Source organism: Rhea americana, unplaced genomic scaffold, assembly GCF_003343005.1.
Source record: "Rhea americana isolate MKP2758 unplaced genomic scaffold, rheAme1 scaffold_59, whole genome shotgun sequence".
Taxonomy (NCBI): Eukaryota; Metazoa; Chordata; class Aves; order Rheiformes; family Rheidae; genus Rhea; species Rhea americana.
Window position 1 is genome coordinate 1,004,489 of NW_028186745.1, and position 25,632 is coordinate 1,030,120.

The window sequence follows — 25,632 nt, forward strand, 5'->3', positions numbered from 1 at the left end:
AGTCTTCTACATGGCTCTATTCATCTTCCCTCTGAAAGAGAAGGTATTGGTAAGAAGGGATACTTCCACAGTAAATCAATAAGGAGACCAGCTCCTCACCACAAACTGAGCTCTGAAAGGAAAGGTCAAATTCAGTTCTCATTTACAYGCAGGAAACCCCACTAGCTGAAATGAACCTGTGAAACTGCAGACTGAACATATAGCTATACAACTACCATTATATGCATATGAAGATGAAAGAGCTCCAAGATATAAGTATTTTTAATAGGTTTCTAGTGCTAGTAAATGTAGTTTATGTAAAACTTCCCAGGTTTTGCCTTTGTGCAGTGTAGTGACATATCGAGGCCACCCTCCTCTATAAGTGCATTGCTGTGTAAAGACTTGTTTCTTCAGGTCTCTCTTTAAAAYGTACTGTATAGGTCACTTTTGTTTTTATTTTGCATGTCCCTGTAATTCTAGCTTGCCTTTTTTTCTAGTGTAATCACCACATTATGAGTTTGATAATGCCTCTTTCTCTCTCACTTGAATAATTAGATTTTGCTTCTTATTACAGCTAAATATCTACCCCCATCAGTTATTCCCCCCCTTTTTTTTCCAGTGAACCTCCCCCCGCAAATCTCACACTTCCCTCCCAAAGCCCCAGTATATTTACTGTTTCACCAGACTCCCAGCWACATTAAGGCTAGCATTAGTGGTACCACTGGCTTGTTTTGTAAAGAACCTCTCTTGACAGATAAGTGAAACTGCACATGCCCTCTCCCATAGCCATGAGGCCGTGGCCTTGCAGCATGTTGTTCTCTAGACAAAGACACTGAAGAGGGGGAACTCGGCTTGGTTGGGTTGCAGCAAGTCAGTCAGGAAACACACAGTCCCCGAGAAGCCTTCAAACAGACTATACACACTTTCTAATGCCCGGGAACCAGCCTTAAATTCTTCTGTAAATAAGAACTCTGCAAACCTAAGAAACAGAAAAACAAAAGAAAGCTTTTTATTATTTGGTGTTCCAGTATATCTGCTTACTTGTTGTTTGAAAGCATCATTTTAATACTATTCAACAACTAAAAAAAATAGGATGTTTGTTATTTAACTTCATCTGTAAATTTTATGCTGTTTTCCATACTAAACTGACATCCATTAGATCAAGAAGAGCAGAACCTTTGCTTCTTTAAGAGCTATACATKTTTGCTCTTTCTCTATATCTCATTAAACAAATACTTTTTAATAACTTTCAGGCTGATTAATATTTTAGTGTGCTTCAGGCAGTGTTTTGTATTGATGCAACAAATTCTGTAATGCTGAAATAACTAAACAAATGAAATGCTCTTACTACAAAACAATTGGCTGAAAATAAGTCTCCCTAATTACCATACCATTTCCTCTCATTATTCTATGCTATAAGGAAAACAGTGATAAACAATGAATACCATCATTCTGAAGATGTGAAGGAAATCACAAAAATATAAATTAAAGATATGTGACAATTAAAGCAATGTGACAAAATTATCAGCTGGCTGTACTTTCTTGCATCAGGACAAAATGGAATTAACTCCACTGAAGTAAGCTGAGCAGCGCAATGTCAAACTAGTTAAAGCTGGGAGTGAGATCTGTGTTTATACAGAGCAAAGATGGTCTTAAACTTTTTTTCTGCTTTTGTAGGTATAGTGTCAAATGCTCTGAAAAATCAGAACAAATCAATATAAWAAACAATATCTCATTTTATCCTGCTGCTGGACTTTGCTATGCAACTTGGCTGGTTTTTGACCTCATGTCATGATGAGACCTAGAGGTACTCCTTCCCACCCACCCAGATTTCCTTTAGAAAGAATCCCAGGCTTGTAGGCAGGAGCAGAGCCAAGGTGAACTCAAATTAAACTTTGGGCAACCTTGAACCACAACTTCAGGGCACTCTACAAAGTGCATTTGCCCCAGGACATGGACACAACCTTCAAGAAACAGAATCGTATTGGAGGTTTAAACACACAAGTTACATCAGAGGGTTGTGATCACAGACTCTAAGCAGCCTCCCAAATATCCTTGAAACTTTGTATTACTGCCCTACATCCAGCAGAACAGGAATGCTAACCTTTGTGCCCTGTAAATGTATTTGGAGTTCCCAGTGAGCCTATATAGAAGCAGGAACACATAGGCACTACCAGCCACGCCATGGCAGATTCCTGGTCCCTTCTTCAACAGGCCTTTCTGCCAAGTTAGCTCTCCACAGCGGATGCAAGTGTCCAGATATTGAGGCTTCTTGGAAACCAGGTAAGCTTTGGCAAACAGATATGCAATGCCTAGAAAATAGCAGAGAAATTCTCTTTTATAGTAAGTACAGCCAAAGCCTTAGAAGAATGCATAAGAAAATGCAAGATTAATATATATAAAAAAAGAGCAGTCTCATGATCTATACACATTTCTGCATTACATGTCTATATGCTAGATATGGGGGGATGCTATCTGGAACACTAAAAGCATACAGTAAGATATACTTAGCCACTACCTTTGACAACACCACTTTCAATCTTCTCAATGATTACTTACTTAATTTCAGGGTTTACTATAACATTCCCAGTCTTTCAGCAATTTAAAACAGGAGTTGCATTTTTGCCTTTAAAACAGTAAGCTCTTAACACTGTCTTCTATTGGTTTTGAATTCCTGTTCCCTCACTTATTTACACTAACAGAGCCACAAAGATGGGTAATGTCATTTCTTACATTAGCAACAGACACAATTTCTCATGGAGTGAAAAAAAGAAATTTGTCCTCTTTTCAGTGGGGCAAATGACACTTTATTCTATTTATGAACAGTTATAAGTGCTGACTTCTGTATGAAGACTTCTTATTTTTAGAAAGGATTCAAATATATTAATCATAATCTTCAAAACAAAAGTGCACAGCTGTATTCATGGTAACATTAAAATAATCATATGACATACAACCCAATCGAGCCCCTTAGGAAATGTTTAGAATAGCTTGCTTGCAGTCTGAACACACACTGAAGTAGCTGGAAAATGTTTTTGTAAACTACATGAGTTTTATTACCCATGAACAGTTGTAGAACAGAGTAAACTTTCTGGGAGAGAACAATAACAACTAAAAAATTTAGATGCCTCTAAAATGWCTCCTAAAATAACTTCTTTATGGCCTCTGGGATTTTATCACCTTGGTTCAGTCTCATTGCCAAGTCTCCAATAATASTTAAACCCAAGTCAAAGGCTACTTAAGATACTAGGACAAGCAGCGCATCCTCCCCACAGATTTCATCACTAGGCGAGCCCTCACACAGAAGTTAAGTTTCCTTCTCTTAAAAATAAAAAAAAGGTTGATAAACAAAAGCTGTTTTCAATTCACTTTGTCAGAGCGTAACAGGAAGAAGTTTGTTCCTTAATCATACCAACAAAAAGATAAGGCATCAGCAAAATGCATAATTAGGGGATGTTAATTATGATTTATTTTTTGTAATTTAAATAGAGCATCTTTAAAAGTAATGCAGGAACCAGCTTTCCTGTAACCTATTAGGTTCACATTACAGAATCAATGACTTGTTAGCTACAAAATTCTGCCCAGTGGCAAAACAGCGATTTCAATATACAGCACTACTTGCCAAAATCACAAGTCTATAGGATTAGATTTTGAGCTGACAAACATCATCCTTGATTCATGAACCCAAACTAAGAACTCTCCTCCTGTCTTAAAAGCAGTTGTATATGGGCGAGTTCCAGAAAAAAGACTCATGCTAGTGCAGCCCCTTCTTCAGAGTCTGATTTGTGCATTATCTATGTAATAACTGCAGGCTTACACTTGGATTTTGGTAAGGGGGGAAAAAACTCTTCTGAAGACCTTCCCAAAACTCACAGCTGTATCTGCATCTGTGTTGTTTTGTATACAACTGCTTCTCCAACCACATGCTGTCTTCCAGCTCATTTGTACCATTCTTCAGAGGCTCACTGAAGGGAGCAAGAGCGTAGAACAGATGGATCATGCCTTTTCTGTATGACAGTGCTGAGCATTACAACCAGATCACCAGACAGAATTCCTTCAGCTATGATCACATATGCTTTTAAAGTAAAAGATATGTCTGCCCTTCCAGCTGTTTTTATTATGGAAATAAACCATTCCTAATTACAAGAAAAAAAATTATTTGCCTGCTCCCCATAAAATGTCAAAATCAGTCAAATTTAACCTGACATATCTTCTACATGGGATCACCTAATGTGGAAAAACAACATGATCAGCATCTGCCTATTTCATAGCATCAGTTTGAAAAAGAACCTGGAGCTCCGTGACACCAGTGAACAAGCTCATTCTCCCGCTCAATTGTCTCTCCCAGCTCAGGAGGCCAGTTGCTGTTTTGTTCTTGGTCCATAAGAAAGTCAATGCTCTGCCATACAAGCTCTTGGTCTGCTGGCTGGAGGTACTCATAATAGGAGAGTAACATCTGAAGGATTGATGAAAGCCCATGCGCTGCACCTGTGAAGAATAGCAACAGTCAGAAAGAGAGGGTAGGATTAGGTCCTCTGTCCATCTCATCGCATCCTGCTCTCGGGAATGATTTCCTTGTCAATGCATGGCTCTTTTTCTTTTTTAGGCAAATTACAATGGTGCTTCAAATAGAAGTATTTTAGGTGCATGCCACTATGATTTGTTACCACTTCTGTCTTTTCCAATCCCCAACTTAGGCAAAAATTCATATGATTTTTGTCTCCTCTCACTATGGTACAACTAAAACTTGAAACTTGATGTGTGAAGTTGAACTGAACCTAAACTGGAAGATGTTTCAGTATGTCATTTTCTAGGCACAGAATTGAAACTGAACCATTATTCTGAGGTCTTTGTTGAAGCTAAATTGAAACTGGACCATAAAAGATATTTCCACTTACTGATTCAGAGTTAACAGTTAGCTGAAATCTGAAGTTCAATGCAAGAATAGTCTGTACCTGCCAGTATCTGTGGAGCAGTATCACACTATGATTTCTCTGTGCGTTTTCCTGCCAAAGACCTCACTAATGTCTGCAAACCCATCTCACACCTCCTGCACTGTGATACTGCACCTCGAGGATCCCACTAGGGACCTGCTCAATGACTTGTCACTGCTGCCTCAAACGAGCTCCTGGCAGGTGGGGGCTGACCAGTTTGAGCCCTGTTTTCAAACAGGACTCAGGAAAAGAAAGAGGAAAAAAAAAAAAAAAAGAAGAAGAAGAAGAAGAAAGATGCATTGCTACAGCCAGAAATGCTCTGCAAGTTCCAGCATGGCAACATCAGCTTGTAAAGTACTTCCCTTAACAAGTCTCTCTGGTGACCTTCTCTGGAAAGGCACGGGCACCAGCACTTCTCACTGCCTCCACCTAGCAAGGGCAGATTACCAAGACAGAAAGGAGAAGAGAGTCTGAAGCTGCCCCTGTGGCCCTGGTGCAGGGCCAGCACCTCTTGTCTCCCCCAGGGCATTTCAGAACCACCCCTTCCCACCTGCTCCCCAGCCCTCTTTCCAGATTCAGGAGGCAAGCTATGATACCAGGCTGAAGTTGCAATTGCAAACTAGGAGCGCTTGCTGGAAGACAAGGGATGCTAAAGCCTTCCCCTGGCTTGAAGAAAGCTGCAGGCACATTTTACATTTGCTGCTAGATTTGTTTCAGCTGGAGCCGATTGCGTCCCATTAAACCAGTTGACATAGCTGCAGAGAAATAATGTCAATCATGGCGAGACCCAAACTGGAGACTGACTGAGAAGTTTAAAGGTTCAGTTACCTTATTTTAAAATAATGAAAATAAAACATTTCCCTCCTGCCCTCCCCCCACACACAGACTCAGGAATGATAAATTCATAGCTAGAAACACTACTCTGAGGAAAGGAAAAGGTCCCAACTCAGTGGGAAGAAATCCCACACTGCATGTTTTATATATTTTATCTCTGAAGTGTTCATTGCCTCAGCATCTGAGCACTGCATCACTTACACAGCAGTCGGTGTTTTCTACTCACCCAGATACTCCGTTCCATAGTAGGAGTACATGAGCGGGAATGGTTTCCTCTTCTTCACTGCATATTGCTTTCCGGATTCTAATATGGCCAGGCAAATCGATTTTATCTGTGCTGCAGTCAACACCTAAACAGAAACACCAAAACAAACACCAAGTCTGTTATAACGGTTTTCTTTTTCCGACATTTTTCAGACCTCTGTTTTTTCCCTGGTGCACAAGACAAAGTACTGCCTTTAGTATTAGGAGCATGCTATACCGTACATTGTTATTAAAATTCCCTTACGTAACACAGAAAATTTATATAATGTTTCTCAAAAACTGAGTTTCATCCCATCTCAGGAAAGCCAGTGTCAAATCTCCAGCTGCACAGATGAGGTGAAAGGAGGCCCACTACGAGCTACTGCCTCCTTTCTCAGAGATATTTCAGCCTGATGGAAGCTGACAACGAGCACCAGACAAGCTGCAAAACAGCAGCCTCGAGACTGCAGGGAGAGAGCCTATGAAAAGACAAACGAGACAGACCTAGGAAAAAAGCAAATATTACAGCCTTTACCAGGACATACCGAACGGCACAGATTTTTTTCCAAACAAGAAAGAAAGACGAAGCAAGGAAGAAGGGGTAGAGTTTTATTCTAAATAAACACCACATATTTGGGTTCAGAAACATCTTAATATAAAAATCAGGCATTCTTACTTTGAGCAAATGCTAACAAAAATGAAGCAGAAGACGGACTTGTACGAACAGAGGCCAGTTACATCTGTTGAGCTTCTTCATCATGAAAAGATCAACTGCCTTAGTTTTAACGGAGTCATAAACGAGCCATCTAAATGAGCCCACCAATACCTCGGTCATTAAAATCAGTCAGTTGTAGCAGCTTCTTTGGCTTTAGGGGAAAGCCAGTATGACAGCAGTATTTTGAAAAAAAACCCATAGATTTCAAATTATGAAAAGAGCCTTGAGAAAGAAAAAAGGCAAAATAAGGCAGAAAAAAGGAAAAGGCTGAATAAATAGCCTTGATAAGACAAATAATTGTCCTAAAACTAACTGGAACATCAAGAGTATGTCTTTAATACATTTCTGAGTATAATTCCTTTTGCTATAACTTAATATTTTCGGTGGACTTTCAATTACTTCTTCATGACTAAAAAATACCTTTAGCATCAAATATGGAGGGAATCTTTATTATAAGCCATATACTCATTTGGCAGATAAAAGATGCTACGAATAGTTAATATCACTTAGAACTTGACCAAGAAATAATGAATGAAAAATCTTCTTTGCCTGTCTTATCTTGCTTCCTGATAACAATGTTTCATTATAGCTGTTCCAAATGACTATGATACTTGCACGATTTGGAGAATAACCTAGTTCTGATCTTGATTAACGTTCTGTAATTTTCCTAAAACAGAGGTAAGTAAGTTGTTAAGATGCAGACTTCACTCATTTTACAGTAATTTTAAATGAATTGTTTTAGCATCACTGAATTTACAAGAATGGTTTAAATTTGAAGCAAATGAGCAAATCACAGACATAGTGGGAGATAATGCATTCTCTTTAAAGTTCTGATTTTGCAGTCTTGCAGTTTTGGATCTAATCCTCCAAACTGTATACTTTGTAAAAGGATTAGTAAGGTAACCCTTTAAAAGTAAATGCAAAGGGTAAGATCTSCTAGTTGTAATTCTGAAAAGCAAAGCCATGCTGATTAGAAAAAATTTTATCAGTTCATTTTCTGTACTTTATGGTTCCTCTATTTTATAAATCAACTATCTTTCAATACAAACCATGTTTTGATAAACTTATTCTTATGTTCAGTATATTTAATTTTTAATTGAATTCAYGATCACTTTAAAATGTATTTGTGTATTTTAAATGGGTTCCAATTTCTACCAAAATCCACCCTGGCACACTGCTGAGTAAAGAAGTGTCACCCAGAAAGAAATGCATCGTTCACCACTTTTTAATATAAGTATAGAAAGTAGAACACTTAAGCTCTGTGATTACTTAAGTGTGTACATGGTGTATCCTTGCAGTTGGCATAAAGAAATTATGTCAGCGAAAAAATATCACTTCTTTTCTAAAATGCAAAAAAAGCCTACATGCGAAGCTAACTGAAAATTGATTATTTAAATCAAGGTTTCTAGCTTGATAATTTAAATCACAGTTAAAATGTATGACTAAAATCAACCCATCTTGAAGCATTTCCAGATTAGTAAAGAGAAAATGGAAATGAAAATTATCTCTATCTCTTAAAACATCCTTCTCTCTCTGGCTGCTGAGACCGTGCTCTGACTCCAGACATCTGCGCTGCCTCCAAACATTTCTTACCAAGTACCTTGCTCCACAGCCAGTGTAGGGCTGCTGCCTCTGTTTTCCAAAACACTTCAATATGAAAGATTTGTATTTATTCCTTATTCTAGAAATTGGTTCACTGAGAATAGAGACTTTCATTTACCATGGTTATTAGTGGCTTTCCAAAGGGTTAATTATTAGATATCACATTTCAGATCCCCACTGACTGGCTACATTTCATTTCAACAAAATCTCTGTTGAAACTGCCTAAGTTTTCTTTCATTTTGCCAAGAAATATGAAGTACACGTAGTCTCTGTATGCTCCATCACAGTGTCTTTAAAAACAGCTAAAAACATAGAATACATTTATTATAACCACAGAACGGTTTCACTGTGGTAGTACAAAGTAGACCTWGAGTTGCTTGAGTGCCTAACACTCATTTTTACTTCATTGTAGTCACAATTCCTCCTTGCCCCTGGGAATTACTGCAGCATTATGTTTAAATAGAGAGAGCAAAGAAAGACACTGATCAACCCAAAGGCTTTTAAAGGATAAATTGCATACTGATACTGCATCCTCTGGTGCAACCTATGAGATGCTCTAATGGAGAATAAAGCCATTAATAAAATATTCTAGTCAGAAAAAAATGTCACGCTTGAGATATATCTGTATATTTGAGAAACTTGTTTAATATTGTTTGAACTGGCTACACAGTAGGTAAAATTATTCTTTATTATGTTAGTACTAATTCAAAAGACTAGTGACTTCAAGAGATCTCATATTGTTGGTAGTTTTCTTTCAGTCAACTCTTTTTGTACTTTTAAAGATACCACATACCTATCATATGGTAATTGAAGTGTTCACTTTAGTGTGCTCACTAAATCCAAGTTCAGAAGACATTTATTTTATATTTCCCCTGCAATTTCCATTTCAGTTGGTTGGTGGAATTATTTCCTGTTTTAAATCACTGTCTAGTGATGTTGTGTGCTGTTAGAAAGCCATCCCATTCACTCTGGCRACAGCTGCATTCCCATATATCTTCTACTTTAAGTACAACACTTAAGGAGTTGGCGATASTTGGTATTTGCATTATGTCGATCTCTAGGAGCCCTACCTACAGTCAAGGACATCATTATGATTTTTTCTATAGTTTTTCCATTTTCCTTTTGTGTCACTTCAGACTATGTGCCTTCTTCCATTAAGGCATTCCACATATTTGGGAATTATTTAAGCCAGGTACCTTAGTCAGCAAATCCCTGTTAAAAATCAGCTAGGAAGTTCTATGCCTATAATAATCACAGAACATTGTGCTTTTTTGCTGTTAGACAGCATTCTTCTGCAGCCTGACACTGTTTATCTGGAAGTAAGTAATTTTACAGCTCCTTTTCATCTGCCAAGAGAGAGTTCATAATATATTGATTATAACAATGTTAAGCCATGTATACATGTTTCAAAAGTTGCAGACAACTAGCTTGCCTTTGAGGATTAGGCAAAGGAAGCAGAAGAGCTCACACTTATTGGCTTCTTATTACAGTAAAATTTTCCATATTTYATCACTCCTCTGAACGCTTGGTACTAATCCCTTGGGTCATGATTTACCTTTTGGAAAACATGGCTACATAAAGCTGCATATTATATTGGTTGGATCTGTAGACTATAAACTTTTAGTTTAGGGATTTAGATTTGTTTCTAACAAATCTTTCCTTTACATATGTAATAGAAGGCATTACAGAATGTTAAGTATCTGCTTATAGCTGCATATTGTATACATTTTCTGCATATAGATGCATCAGTAGTTTTAGGAGGCAACACTTATATTATTATGGAGAAAGCCTTCTATGCACATTAAATCTTCTGAATATACATTTAACACAACAACCTTCTCCCTGACGCACTTCTAAAAAGTCGTTTACATGAATCTGATCAGAGGCTTTTTGCAGTGCTGTATAGAGTGTCAAATATAAGCTGAAAAAATTGGGTCAGCCTAGAAGAACCTAAGGGAAGTTGTGTCACTAGTCTCATATTCGAGATGTCCAGCAGAGGGAGCTTGTGAATCAGGTATAATATTCAAAAAATGCTTTAAAAGACATCTTTGTGTTCAGCAGGACAGTAGACTCAAGCAGAAAGATGCTGAAGCCAGCTTGGTAGTTTAATGATAACCTACTGCACTGCGTGATATTTAAGTTCGTTTCTCAAGCTTGATCCTTTTCTCCAAAAAACAGGGTTTAGGATTATTCAGACACCTTTCTAGGCAATGCCATGGCCATTTTTTTGTTTGATGGGATCTCAAAACCTGAAACCACAGAAGACCAGCAGGTACAAAGACACAGGGACCTATTTCTCCACAGTATTACTCCAGTTTGATTGATGTAATGCTGCTGCAGCTCAGTAGGAAACCCAGCTCCAATTGTACAGCAGGCTGCATTCCTTACAGGCAGGGTCAAGTCCACCCTTAGAGGAATTTTTTTTAACTCTCCTGAAAACTTTGTTCAAGGAATAAAATTAGTCCCTGAATTAGTGATGACACCATTTCTAATATGATATGCTTCGTGCTGTAACACCACCATGCCAAGTACTTTTTAGAGAGCATACTTTCCCAAATTATATGTTAACACAACTACATGGGTGTGCAGACACAGTAAAACTACAAATCTAATTATGTCAGCTCATTCCCAATCATTGCTGCTTAACTACAATCTTCGACAATACAGCACTCATATCATTGCTAATACAGTTCAAAATTTCCACAGRTCTCACTTGTCAAGACTGTATAGCACTAAAATTATCAATTTCTGCTGTTAAAATTGTCCTTTACAAGCCGAAAATTTTTGACATAGCTTCAAATGAAGTCTTGGAAAAATGGATGGAGCACAACTGTTACTGTGGCTCTCTGAGAGCAGCTGCTGCTTTTACAGAGTTGGCCAAGTGGGATAAGCATCTTTATTCACTGTGTCTCAGGTTAAATATTGCAGTGATTCAAGGAAAAAGAGTAACCAACCTTTCTCCTGGCTACCACTATCTTGGGTCAATGAAGAGACAGGGAAATCATTAGTCTCTCTGGCTATGCCCTGTTACTCTTTCCTATCCCTCCCCTGACAGCTAATGACAGATCCCAGCATCTCATTCAGCTGCACCAGTGGCTTACTGGATGCAGCTGGTTAGCTCTAATATCGTGGCTTTCCAGATCTTGAGATGGAAAGAGAAGGTCCCTGTCTCATCACTACTTCCCTCTTTGCTTGAAGGGAGTAGGGAAGCACAAGCCACAGTTCTTCATCGCTGGAGAAGTGAAGCAGGAAGCACATCAAGAAACATATTTAAGACTGGAACAGCTCAGACAACTGACACTGTTGAGCAGGTATTGATCTGTCTGTTGAGAGCTTCAGCACCATTCAGCTGGATGGGCTGGTCAACAGCAAGGGCAATGTGGACTAGATCAGGAGCACAAGTTCTAGCATGGCAGAAGTGAGCTACCACCTCTGGGGTGCATTGCTTTCAAATGAAACCTCTTTCATATTCTCCATCACCTGCCTGCCTCCCACCCGCATGTCCTGTCCTACCTAGTAGAGGGTTAAAGTTACCACAGAGCAGAGAGCTAAGAATTTAATTTTGGAGGACAAATGCAATTACTGATGATGAATTAATTAGCATAATTTTAAATGGTACAAATATAACATTTACAAGTAACTAAGATACAAAGCTAGTCTTGCTTAGAGAGGACTATTTCTACCTTACAGAATTCTACCCAGACTTTTTTTCAACAAACAAATAAAATTGTTTTCCTTCTTTTTTATTACTGGTCATCCTCATAAAGCATGGCTGAGCCATTTCTGCGAAACATATCCTGGGATCTGGCCAAAACACATATATCAGTGGTCACCTGTCTGCTATCCAAACCCTTCTCTGGAACTGCTGTGTGTCAAGCAGGCCTCCTCTGGACATCGCCGCAGTTTATGACAGCTACAAACGAGCAGAGACTGGTGCTGCATAGAAACTGCTTTCCTTCTGTCTATGCTCCGTGCACAGACAGRAGGAAGATTAGTCATGTAAAAGCCTGTTCATCAGTGGGAAATCCTTCAACTGAGTTTAGCCTCATGCAGAAGGTGTATCAGTAAACAAGCCCTGTAGTGAACTTATGCCAAAACCGCAGCCACAGAGCAGTCATATCCTGATGGGAGATCTATCCGTCTGCATTCTGGAGGTGTTGCTGACAATTTTTCATTACAAGTCTATACATCTTCCAGGCTGGGCATGATGTACTCTGCTTTCAGTAACTGACAGCCCAGTGTGTTGTAGCTGTGCTGCCCCAGGATCCCATCCCATCTCTTACACTGGCAAGCAAGCAACATATGCTCTACCCGTGTATTTTGGATTAGCTTACTTCCCCTTAGCAGCAGGTCTGCTGGCTCATTTGAAGTGAATCCATACCTTCATCTGCTCCACAGACATTTCTTGTTGTAGCAGAGCTGGTCTGGTGTGTGGAGTGGTTGTAACCTATGCATAAGCACCATTACCCCTTCTTCCAGCACTACCATTGAAGGAGAGAAGATTCATGAGATATGATCCTCGTTCAACAGCTTAAAATTTTGTAACATTGATGGCAGAACATTCCCAGACTTTGCAGAAGCCATGGCAATGCCCTTACTCTTAACTCAAAATTGATTCAAGTCCAGATTAATTGGACACTATCATTGCTATGGCAACTTAGACAGTTGTTTTCAGATGTTTTCTCCTTGGAAAACATCAATTTGGTAAGGAAGAACATGGGACAACAACATAGTGCATCATTTCTGGCATCTGACTTTACAAAACTTCACAATTGTAGTGATATTTCAGAGGCTCTGTGCTCTGCGGTTAGCTAGCTCTAGTGTTTCTTTCCTTGACCGGGAAGAGCCAACTGAGTGCTCATTTGAAAGATAGCAATCAGAATTACACTGGAAAAGGTGCCACGGAACAGAGACTGGTTGGTATAACTGGTCCTGGGAGAGAAGAAAAGGAGAGATAGGAGAAAGAAGATGAAGAATAAAAGAGCGCCGTGGTCTGTGCTAATTATCTGTGACTGAGGAGAACAGTCTACACACAAATTTAGTCTGGTACTGGCCTGGAAAAAACAGTACGCAGCTTACACAAAGCATATTTGTATGGTTACATGCTTTTCTACTGCACTCTTCACAGTAGTATGTCTGTGACTGAATTACTGCATGAAGCTTGTACGGTCACTCAGATTCCTGTATCTATGTCCAGGGTGTCATACACACCATTTTCATGCAGCAATCGTATACGTCATTAAAGCTGCACTTGTTTCAACAACACTAATTAAATTGCTCAAGTGAGATCAAGGAAAAGGAAAATAAAAAGATTACAATTAAATAAACTATGTGATACAATAAATAAAAAGTACAGGATAGGGACTGAGAAAAATTGATTGCTAGTTCTCTGACAGTATCTTTAAAAACATTCATAGTCCAATTCATCATAAGTAATTCTGTCATCCTAATCACTTGGTGTGATGGAAAAGAGCCGTTCAGTCCCTTCCAGCATTCATTTTTTTCATTTTGTCAAAGTCATTTCACTTATTAGATCACTCATCCTGCTTTTAATATCAAAGTCCTCATTGATCTGAATGGGTCTTGATTTGGGGAGTGTTATTCCTTGCAAGTATTACAGAAGCGCTGGAAGTTTTACTGGTTCACCTAGTACCAGTTCTAACACAGATATAAAAATGGAGCAATTTCATGATTCCCAGGAATCGATTTCAATAATTCACTCAGTAATTAGGCCAATAAACTAGAGTTGCTATGCTGTGTAATTGTTTTTCCAAATTATTGTAGTCCCATGTCTTGCCACTAATGCTGTAGTCCATTGAGCTCAATGAGAATTTTTGCCCTGAGGTTAGCCTTTGAGATTGAGACTACAGGAATACAGTTTATTTGACAGAGTAAAATGCTGACCTTGCTTTCAGAAGCTGATTAGAGAAACCTAACAGATACATCAGAGCAAACACCTAACTCTTCAGTGAGTGTGGAACACACGACTTCACTATAACATTTTAAGTTACACAGGATTAATTAAATTCTACAGGATTAGGGCTGGAGTATACTTGTCAAAAATACATTACAACTTTTCAACTGATCAAATATAACAGTGTAAGCAATGGCACATCCATTTATTTATGAATATGAAGTGTTTTGCTTATTTGTTTGAACACTTATTTGTTCTTCCTTTTTTTGGCTTCCTCAGTGCTATGCTTAGCATTGTTTATATGGTTGCAACTCACAAAATATGCCAGCTACATTCAAAGCAGAAGATAGAGACTTTATCCTATATGCTGCTAGGCAGTCTTATGGTTTTCTTCTTTTTATGTTAAAGGTACTGAATTGCTCATCTTTCATCAACATCCAGTTCTCTTATCTTCCCCATGCAGCAATTTCTAGTCTAACTCCAATGCTTTTAGGCTTGCTTTTCAAATATTCAGATCCACTCTATGCAAGCAAGCACACTTCATTCACAAGCTTAGTAAACTGAATAAAAAATAAATATGCCTTCTCTAAGCCTCATGGCAGAAGTGTCCAGAACAAAAAGGCATGGGAGAGAGAGTAGCTAAGAGAACAGTTCCAGGCAAAGCATTCATTCCATTTTGTACCCTTCTATCCAAACTAAAACACTGACCCTTTTGCTCAAAAACAATTGTATAGATTGCTAATGAATTCTGCTACAGAAAGTAGCAATTGGGAAACAACTTAATGCAAGAATTTGTACCTTGTTACTATGCTAAACTTCAAAATGAAGCACAGAAGAGCAAAACAATCTTCACCTTCTTCTATTCCAAACTAAATTTTCAAACACAAGAAAGTTAAGACAGGGTTGCTGCCACTGCTGAAGGCACCCAATTAATGCTTTCAAAATATTTTTTCCCATTTACAACTAGTAAAAGTTTGACTTTACATATTAATGTACATATTATACTACACAGAGATGCCTGGAATGCCATGGTAGTGTCTGCACAGTTATAGTAGTTCAATACCATAGAGGAGTCCTCAACCTTCTCAAGTCTTCCACTCATGCACGAGTAGAACCTAAATTAGTTGTGATGATTTACACAGTACTGTGAACAGCTCCATGAAAATCTTTTGTTTAGTGCGTTGTAGCACTTTAAAAAGCAAACAAAAAGTTTTAGGATGCATGAGAATAATACTGAAATGATTATTAAAAAGCTACTTGATCACGCATTGCTCTGTTCTCTCTTCTGATATTTTTCCAGTTCTGTTCTCTGATTCTCAAAAAAGAATCCAGCAGAAACAAAATTTTTGGAGACAAATACAAGAGTCTCCTAAGAAATAAAGCTGAAAAGACTGCAACATTTATTTTATGGACAGAAGGTAATTAATGTGATAAAGCACACAAAGAGATATTTTATCTTGCAATATAAGAACAAAATGCTAGCTTATGAAAGGCAGCAAAAACAATGGCAAAGTATTTCTTATGCACACCCAGCACTCGAGCAAGCTAGGGAACTTTTTTCTGCAGCATTTAGGTGAGTCCACTAGCACCGTGGAATTTTAACAAACCAACTGAACCTTCCTACAGGTTCAATTTACACTGCAATTAGTGGCAAGAAATTTTTAAAAATGATTTTAGGGCTAACTGCAGGTAGTGCCCATCACTCCAACTGAATTACAGTTCTTTACAGTCTGAACGCTTTAAATGGAAAGATCATTTAGTTTTGACAGATTTGACATGGCTATGTCATACCATCTTACAGCTCAAACCAACAGCTCCGTAAGAAATGTAAACCATTATGCTTCAGAACATAAAGCTAGCCCTTAAACATGCAGGTTAGGGATGCTCCAGACACTGCATTTCAAAATCACYCTCCACAGAGATTCCTTCATCTCCTCTGACTCGTCTAGTACTGGTACAAGATAATGAATCAGAAGAGGAACTCAGTCCCACGACATCTAAGTTTCAGACACCCTCGTTATTTCASAGAGTCTTTAGCCCACACAAGGCATTGAGGGTCCCCTGACGATGCGGAAGGAGAGCTTAGAAATTTCAGAATGGGCAGAGGATGGAGCATGGAGACACCAACAGAAACATTCAGGAAAGCCCCCTCTTTGGGCTCTCTCTGCTTTGGTGCTCAGTGTGGTATCTCTTCTGAAAGTGCAGGTCAGGTAAACCCCTCTCATACTAGCAGTATGTTCCTCACATATGTCCAAAGAGTRGAGCATTCAGGTAGATGTGGGGAATACAAGTTCACATCTCTGGTCAGATTTGAGTTACAGTTAGTCCATAAGTTTCTGCTATTTGAAGATGTATCCCATTCATTAGACTYCCTAAGATTTTGCTTTTGTACTGCTGTGAGGATACCAGCTCCTCATTGCAAACAAGCAGAAGCATTCCTCTTCATGGACAATGTTCCTGGCTGTGCTGTCGGTAATGCAGTTTGGTGAAAAAGAAGCAGAATGACTTTAGAACCTGGAGTTTTGGACACTTCACTTCAGGCCCTGAAAACAGAACATTCACATATTTTATACAAGTAATTTCAGTTAAACTGGCAAAAGAGAGACTTGTGCTAGCAATCAGCACATTCAGCCTGAAGACTTAGATTTAAACTCTTGCATGGTATCAGAAGAMGAAGGGATGCAAATTTGAATCCTCATCCTTGTTAGCGATGAAATCTCAAGGTTATTAGGGTAAGGAGGAAGGGATTATGGGTCCTACTTTGGCTGTAATTTGCACAAAGCCCAGTTTGGCCTTAAAATCTTTAAGAATGGGCCCAGAGGTCAACACATCCTGTTCTTGTGAGTGGAAAAAGATAGGAAGCTTAGTTCCCTCTTACTCCACACCAGGTGGGACACCTTGCCTTAGCTGCTGTGAGAAGAGTAGCTCCATCAGACCAGGAGAGATTGTAACAGAGAGAAAGGAGCTAGGTGGGACATATTTCCAGCTGTTGTTCAGGGATGCAGCTTTGCAACCACCTTTGAAGGAGCGACAGAGTGGTTACAACAGGCGAGATTGTGTGCAGACTGTCACTGCTGTGGGAAGGCAACTGCAAGCATTAGCATAAGCACCACGAAGAAAAGATATCACTATAAATCTGTACTAGAGCCCTGTGGATTGATTGTAAGTGATGCAGTCTATGAATCCTGGTGGGACTCATGCACCCCACAAGGCAGCACTGTCAGGATTTCCATGCATACCAAAGGCCAGGAAATTTCAAGGGCATAAACTAGGTGACTTGGACATTTGCATCTCCAATGTCAGTCAGCAGCAGGAGAAAAAAAATGATGACAAAACTTTTGGACTTGGGCATCTAGAATAGGTTTTAGGTAATGCGAAGACCTGAAGAATTGTACAGAGCAAAAACACAATGTTTCTATGGGATGGTACACCTATTTAGCAGTTCAAACTCCACTGGCCTTCTTGATGCTATATTGCATAAACCACTATCAGAACTGGCTTCACTTAATTTCTACTAGCTGTTCATTCCCATGCAGAATAAATGCAAGAAAACTTGTAATATTTTACATTAATGTCTAGTACTCTGATGTGCTATCAGCTTATATYCAGGTGTGCAAGCAATGATGCAACAGATATGCAGACAATACTCTAACACTCGCATGAATTGAATATATGTGAGTAACTCAAGCCTTGTCATGTTCAGCATTGCTTGAATCTCAGATTCTTCCTAGCATAGAAGATAGTATTGTAGGTAATTCTTCCCAGACACATGTGCTCACATTGCTAAAAATAGCTCTTATTTTAGCTCATTTTTTTAATCTCTTGAACTGTCTTCTTACTTCCCCTCTGCCTGTGTAGTGTATTTGGCACTTGTCTCAGTCTGAAAGCCAAAGACACTCTTATCCATTAAACTGCCTCTTTTGGATCACTAATGAAGATAATATATTAGGCTGATTCCTACATCAGACTCTGTAGTTCAAGTTCTCATCCTTTATTAGCATTTATGACTGTGGTCTTTCAGCCAATTCCAAATCCACAAACAACATCCTCATCCAAGTCAGTGCAAATTAGGTTTTCAAGGAAGATTATATTTGACACTGCATCAAAAGCTTTATTCAAATATAAACAAGGTATTGGCTACTGCTCTTCCATCAGTCAGTAATTCTATAATTCTGTTATTTACAACAAGTGATCTTGTTTGTCTTGCAAGATTTCTTTATTCTTCAAGTCATGCTGCTTTATATGCATAGTTCTATTATGTAGGTATTTATAAGGCAYCTGATATCTAGAAGTATGTCTAATTATTTGCTACTAAGGAACAATGTGGCTACCTGCAAAGTCAGTTAAATGAGGTAAACCACACAATAGTATCATTCACAGGATAACAGAAGCCCAAATTAGTCATTTTAAAGTGGTATCAGCATTGCTTTCAAGCAAAGATAATTCCAGAGAACTCCATATTGGCATCATGACAGTTTTACTCAGTCTGATGATCTGCAGCTTGTGCCATGCCAATAAGCCACTGAGTAGAAATATCAACTTRAGCTACAAGAAGAATGCTGACAATGTAGTGGAGGAAAACAAGATGAAGGTGATTGAGTCTTTTGAGTCATGTGAATTTTACCCTACTCCCCAACTGTAGCAGCAGTCTCATGTAGTAGTAAGTCTAATGATCTCTATGCTAGTGCCTAGATCTTCCCAGGCACATTGACAAAGACAATTCTGAAGCAAAAGACAGTAACAAGAGTTTCCAGTGGCATACAGCACCATTATCATTATCTCTAGATATCCCTGCAAATCCAGCTATAATTCAAGTCACACTTCAAATACAGACAACCACTTATAATTCAATATTGCCATTTTTCAAGGGCAGAATAAGGGTCACRGGATTAATTTGAGGAAGTGAGGGACACCACGCTCTTTAAAACACAAATTAGTCAGTAAGTAATGAAGCCAAAACTGTACTCTTCGCTTTGTTAAAAGTTTACCATTTGATCCCAGAATAAAAAAGGGGTTATCAATCTTCCCTTTGTACAACTCATTCTCAGTTGTTACYGTGTATAAACCAAGTACACCTCAGGAAAAAGAGACTGCTGTGTCAGATTTGATTTTGATTACTCTAAGAGTCCAAGCTTTGCAGGGAAAGAAGGAAGAGGAGTAGCAGTCATAAGACAAGTCACACCACCACTAATAATAATGAACAATCATTCAGTGAGTGCACTTGGCTGTTACCTCACATCTGAAGATCTCAAAGTGCTGTATAATTAACTGACAGGAATCACTCTCACCTGCTACCTATTACAGTATGTTATTGCTGCCCTGGGAGTACTCAATACTGTGCTCCACTTTCAGTGGATTTGCTTTTTCACATGATTATTCTCTRCAGCCGTACAGAGGGAATTGTGCAAGGTGAAAGACAGGAAGATGTGGCAAACTGTATCTGGACCTATGAATGACAAAATATGTGTTTTCCAGGTCAAGCTTATCAGGTCAAACTACATATATTTAAAACTGCCAGATGCCTCTTCTACTTTTTCTGTGTGCTTGATGTTCTGATGCCCTTGGAGTAAAGTAACTTCATTTTAAGGCCCCAGGAGGATACAGAAGTCTCTTCAGCTGACTGTCTGCTTTAGGGTCTGTCTTGCAAAATTTTAAAAAAGAAGCCATTAAAAAAAAGAAACATGACAAAAGAACCTCTCCTCCCACCCCTACGCTTGAGGGGTGTCCTGGCTATTCCCAGGATCCAGGAAGAGTGTTTTATCATCTCTGGCATATAACTCAGCTTCTGGAGAAAGATTTTGCCTCCTTCCCCTGATACATCCAAGACTAGTCACACATAATGTGGGACAAGGAACTCTCTTCCTTCACTAGCAAAGAGAAATCTAAGGTGCTTGATTAATACCTAGAGTTAGGAAATAATTTTTCTCTAGTGGTGATAGGGCATTTCTTGTCCTCTCTTAATTATGGGGTATGGTCCATATCATAGGATCATCCAGGCATTTTTACTAACAGACACACAGCATTGCAGGGACGCAAGGCACTGAAGGTGCCCTTCAACCATAGCGCACTCTAAGTTTTGTTTTGTTTTTAAAAAAATCTTTTATACTAAAGCTCTTCAGAATCAGGAGATTTGCCTGCAAAAAGCCAGAAGTAATTTTGTCAATCTTAATACTTAACCATCGGGGGAATTTTTTGCCTTTCCCTGATACAGCAAAGATTGACAACAAGGAGGGATGCATTTGCTGTTTGAGGCTCTGTGTAAATGCGTGGTGCTGAGTGGTGCCTTTGGACCCTTCTGGACTTCATGCTTTCTGCTGCTTGCAACTGCAGTGAGCTGGACATGACCGAAAAACTACAATCCTTTGCCCCTCCAAAGTACTAGGGGAAGTCAAAGGAGATGGAAAAGCACTGTGAACCTAGTTCGGGGAAAACAGATAAAGAGGACAGGAATAACTGCAATTTATGGGAGTATCATTTAATTCTTCTGATATTCCCTGGGTGCATTCAGGGACTGTTTAGCCTTGAGCAGTTTGGGGCTGATGTTATCTTTGTGTATAAATACCTGACAAGAAGGTGTAAAGAAGATGCAGCCAGACTCTTCTAGTCCAGTCACTCTGCCTAGTGACAAGACAAGAGGCAATGGGCACAAATAAGTRCAGGAAATTCCATGTAAATATGAGAAATAACTTACTTTGTGAGGGTGGTCAAATATTGGACCAGGTTCCCCAGAGAAGTTACAGAGCCTCCAACTTTGGAGATAATCAAAGCTTAACTGGACACAGCCTTGAGCAACCTGCTCTAGGTGACCCTGCTCTGAGCAGCAGGGTTGGACTAGACAATCTCCAGAGGTACCTTCCAACCTCAGCTATTCTGTGATTCTATGACTCCAAACCAAATCCAGAGATAAGTGGGTACATGTCAATACATAGATCAGCCAGATGGTGTGGACTTTACTCCTCTAAATATCTTTAGATTCAACTCTGATTTTGACTCAACTTACCTTTTTCTAAAATTTACCCCACAATATTTGTTCACCTAAATAAACCAACARTTCTGTAATGCTTAGAGAGCAAAACCAGAATAAGCTGCATGCACTCCTATTATAACTCTATGTTTTGCCTTCTGGTTTTGTAGGAATTACGTAAGCATTATTCCCAGATACTTTTACCGGCATCATCAAAAGGCATATGTACAAAAATGGCAGCCTGGCATGAGAAAGCTTGTAACTGATTCCACTCTACAAGATTAAGAACAAACAAATCAGTATTTATTTAAAGAGCTTGAACAGCTCTGCCATAAAGAATATTTCCCAACTTCATATTTGACTCTCTTATAGTTCAGTTGGCTATAGCGTGGTACTAATAATGCCACAGTCACGGGTTCGATCCCCATATGGGCCACTTGTTTGAGGGTTGGACTAGGTGRTCTCCAGAGGTCCCTTCCAACCTTACCAGTTCTATGATTTTGTCTCATTAGATTTGAACAGTTACATTTGGGAATATGTATTTTGGGACCCATTGCTATTATAACTGTAATTTTGAYTATTTTCAACCATTGGTTTAGCCTTAAAAACTAAAACAACGAAGTGTAACACTCAAAATTTTACAAATGGCAAGTAGAAATGTTGACAGATTAGGAGTTAGCTTTGCAAAGAGAAGACAGCAGAGATAAAAACCTTATTGAAAATGACATGCTCAAAAACATCTATGGCAAGGAGGATGCTTCCAATCTTTGCATACAGTATTATTTTACTACAAGACAGTTTTTGCTTCAGTTACAACACTGTTCTAGAAAGCCAAAAACCACCTTTGGTGATGTTGAATGAAGCTGTAAGAAACTTTATTTATAAAGATAAAAGGATAGACTTCCATTGACTCATGCTGGTGGTGGGTCTAAGAATATAGAAAACACCCCTCAGTGAAGCACAGAGAACTCCCAAGACAAACAAAGAGGGCTGCAGGACATAATCATTAGTCAGGAAAATCCTGATATTGACCTTTTTCTTTACATTAGTAACAGAGGCAAATCACAAGAAGAGAGTAGGTTTAACTTACATTCACTCCTTTAGATTTCGTTTTTTCTAATATGGACAAAATAATGACTTAATGTGGTCCTCTCAAACACATTGTTCCAACTGTACTTCAGTAATGGAACTCTGTTACTGCATCGATGCCCTTAAATATACCATGGCACATACAGTGTTACAAAGTAGAAAGCCATACCCTCAGTTTTGTTCAGTAAGCAAAGCAAAGGAAACTATTTGGCATTTATGAAAGAAAGCTCCTTCAGTTGCAGGAGCTTCTCATTTTGCATTTCCCAGTACAATCTCYGTGGTTCAGTGATTCCCTAGCATTACATCACCTCTACCTACTCCACTTATTCATTGGCCTTTCCTAAAATACCTGGCTATGTAGCAGCAGCCTATTAAAAGATCTGGATTATAGCAGGTCACGAGCTGGATGTGAGTCAGTATCATGCTGATGTTAAATGCAAACATCTTACTGAGCTGTATAWATAGAAGAACTGGAGGAAACATGAAGTTATCCCTCTGCTCAACTAAAAAGACCTGTGCCAAGACTGTGCACCTAATGTCTGGCAGTCGTCTGGAAAGGCTGGAGGGAATCTAAAGGAGTGCAACAAGAGTGACCAGAGGTGTARACAACACGACCCATGTAGGAAGACTAGAAGGATAAGAGTTGTTTGTTTAAAGACAAGGTTAGGGGTGGAAATTATAACAGTCTTCAAATATATGAAGATTTGCTGCAAAGAGGAAGAGAACAATTTCTTCTCAGTGCAATGCACATGACAAAGAATAACAGGCTTAAATTACAACAAGATACATTCAGAATAGGCAAGGCTTTCTAATAGTAAGGCTAACAAAATASTGCCTTAGACAGCCCAGGCAGACCATAGAACCTCCCTCATCAGAAGGTATTAAGAACAGGTTAGAGAGATACTGTTAGGAATGATCCTGCCTAGATGACATATTAGAGGACCTCTTAAGGTCTACCTTAAGAGCTCTTAAATCTTAAGGTCATCTAATCTACCAGTCTTTTGATTCTGTGTTACCATTTTGACTGCCAAGATTGAGTAGATAAACTGCAGAAAACCGCCAATACAGAATATGCAATGCCCACCATCTTCCCACACTGACTCACCAGCAGAGGGCAGCTTAAAAAATTGTCTGATGCATCTTCTAGCCCCTGGCCCAAGTATGTTTAAGAACATCTTCCATTTCCTTGATATCAAAACCTGTATTTGACCAGTACATCCCAAACTCACCACCCTCCATTATGCTACTCACAATTAATCCTTCACCATCATAAACCACTGTGCCAGTGAGGGAATCAAAGTTTTCTGTGAAGAACATATTAGCCAGACAAAATAGCTAAATGCCTTAGACATCTAGAAGGTGTATTTACCTTCCATGATTAAAGATTTTTTTCCTTACTATCTGACATCCATTCAGTCTCACTGATGATGCTTTGTTCTTCAACAAGAGATACTAAGCCATTAAAATGAGGGATTCAGGGATGCTGATCTGCTGCAAAAACAGATTTATGGTTCTGCTTTYGGACATAATATTCTGAACTGAGAAGCACCAAATGACTCAGCAACAGCTTGGATTGCTATTAAGATACTTCTTGATCATGTTTCTCTTAAACAAAAATTGATCAATTCAGTTACTATCACCTGAAAAAAATCCTACAATATAGATAAGAAGTAATCGTTTTTGACAGAGTATTTTCCTTGAGCTCTATTGTGAGGGGGTGGACAGAATGGTTACGCAGCGTCACACAGTGCTTAATCTCATGCTTGTCAATAGTTGAAGAACTGCATGACGGACACGGGCAAAGAAGCATTTTGACATACTGCCTCATCAAAAATGGTGACCTGATTGCATATATTGAACTCTGATTAAAAAAAGAAGGGGGTGGGGGGATTATGAACTTAGCTGACAAACAAGATCCCAATTTACAGCAAATGTCTTACACAATGTCTTGCTATGATGCACTCATGGCAGCAGAGCAGGCCCATGGGACTTAGCCATTTTAACTGCCTTTCTGCAAAGCTCCTCTGCTGCTTGAAAGCAGAGTTGACGGCAGCAGCATCTCTGCTCACTGGGCTCAGTAGCCACAGCCGTACAATACCTGCTCTGCATTTTTTACACAGCCTGTCAATAGAATGGAGGGTTGATTTTAAGACTGCCCAGCTGAATTAACAGAGAGCAAGGAGGACTTACTGCTTTAACGAAGGGAGAAGGAGAGAAGCAGATCATTTCTATATTTGAGCTCTGCTACTTTGGTGCATAGCTGTGCCCTGCTTTACATACAATTCTAATGCCCTAATGATGAGTATTAAACGACTACCGAGATACTTAAGGCTTAATTTTATCCCTCCATTTTAATGCTGTAAAGTGCTGAATATGTTAGATTTTCACTGGTAATTTCTGTTGACCTCCTGTGTTMTTTTCTTCTTTTTAGAGCAGTTCAATTTTTTACATTTTAACTTCTTTAGCCTGGTAAGTAAGGTTTCCTAACAGCATTAGAGTTCRGGTTATATACTAATTTATATTATAAAATGCATGTAATAATAGAAAAATGTTAGTAACATAAGTACAGAAATGTTCATGAAAATATCCACATTTGCTTCCAGACAGCAAGCAGTAATCTCAGCTATGCCTTAGAGAAATACATTATGAAGTATCAGACACAATTTTGTGTTTGCTATTGGCAAGCACTGAATATAATGACAGTTAATGTGAGTACATGTATGAACCTAAACAAAGAGAATACGGTAACACAAGTGTCACAAACAAAAAAAAGCAGACAAAAAAATATTCTTCCTCAGCCTAGTGCAGTGTTTACTCCTCTTCCCCCTCCTTAGGCTGCTTTCTCCCTGCCCCTACTCTTCTGTASAACATACTTCTTTTAAATCAAGTGCATTGGTCACCATATACACACCAGTTTGCTAGAAGACCTGATATTAATTTTATTTTCTTAATCTCTCGTGCTCTAGGGTCTATAYGATTTCTTGCCGTTCTTCTATTTACCTGTGAATTCTATTACTCCTTTCTACATGTCTATTCTTATAGTTTTTGCCTGTCTTTTAGTCTTCTACCTTTTTCTCACTCGGTTCTTGCCTCTTATCTTCTCCTCTCACTTCAGCCTCTGTCAAACTYCATTTCTTTCCATGCCTTCACTGTCTCTCTGCCTTTCAGCACTCCAACATAGGCACATGCTCTGCTCACACTCTCTTTCTGTTACGCCATTCAGTGTTGCATGATACATTACTCTTGGTGTTAACTCCAAGGGTTAAGCTCTTAGTCCTTTGTGAGAACCACATCAAAAGCACCATGCCCTGAATCACTATTAGGCTTTGTCATGGATGCATATATAAATACCAGACAC

The 25,632-nt window shown here is 38.9% G+C and overlaps 1 protein-coding gene across 1 annotated transcript in view; it reads right to left on the reverse strand.

Moving 5' to 3' along the window:
- Positions 1-625: 625 nt before the first annotated feature.
- LANCL3 (LanC like family member 3) overlaps positions 626-25,632 on the reverse strand; it is a 31,616-nt gene continuing 6,609 nt past the window's right edge. Inside the window, exons 2-5 of the mRNA XM_085319449.1 lie at positions 5,974-6,097; positions 4,270-4,467; positions 2,084-2,291; positions 626-958 (exon numbers count right to left, since the gene is read on the reverse strand). Of these exons, the coding sequence (XP_085175575.1) occupies positions 799-958; positions 2,084-2,291; positions 4,270-4,467; positions 5,974-6,097 (690 nt within the window). The 3' untranslated portion in view covers positions 626-798. The remainder of the gene's footprint in view (positions 959-2,083; positions 2,292-4,269; positions 4,468-5,973; positions 6,098-25,632) is intronic.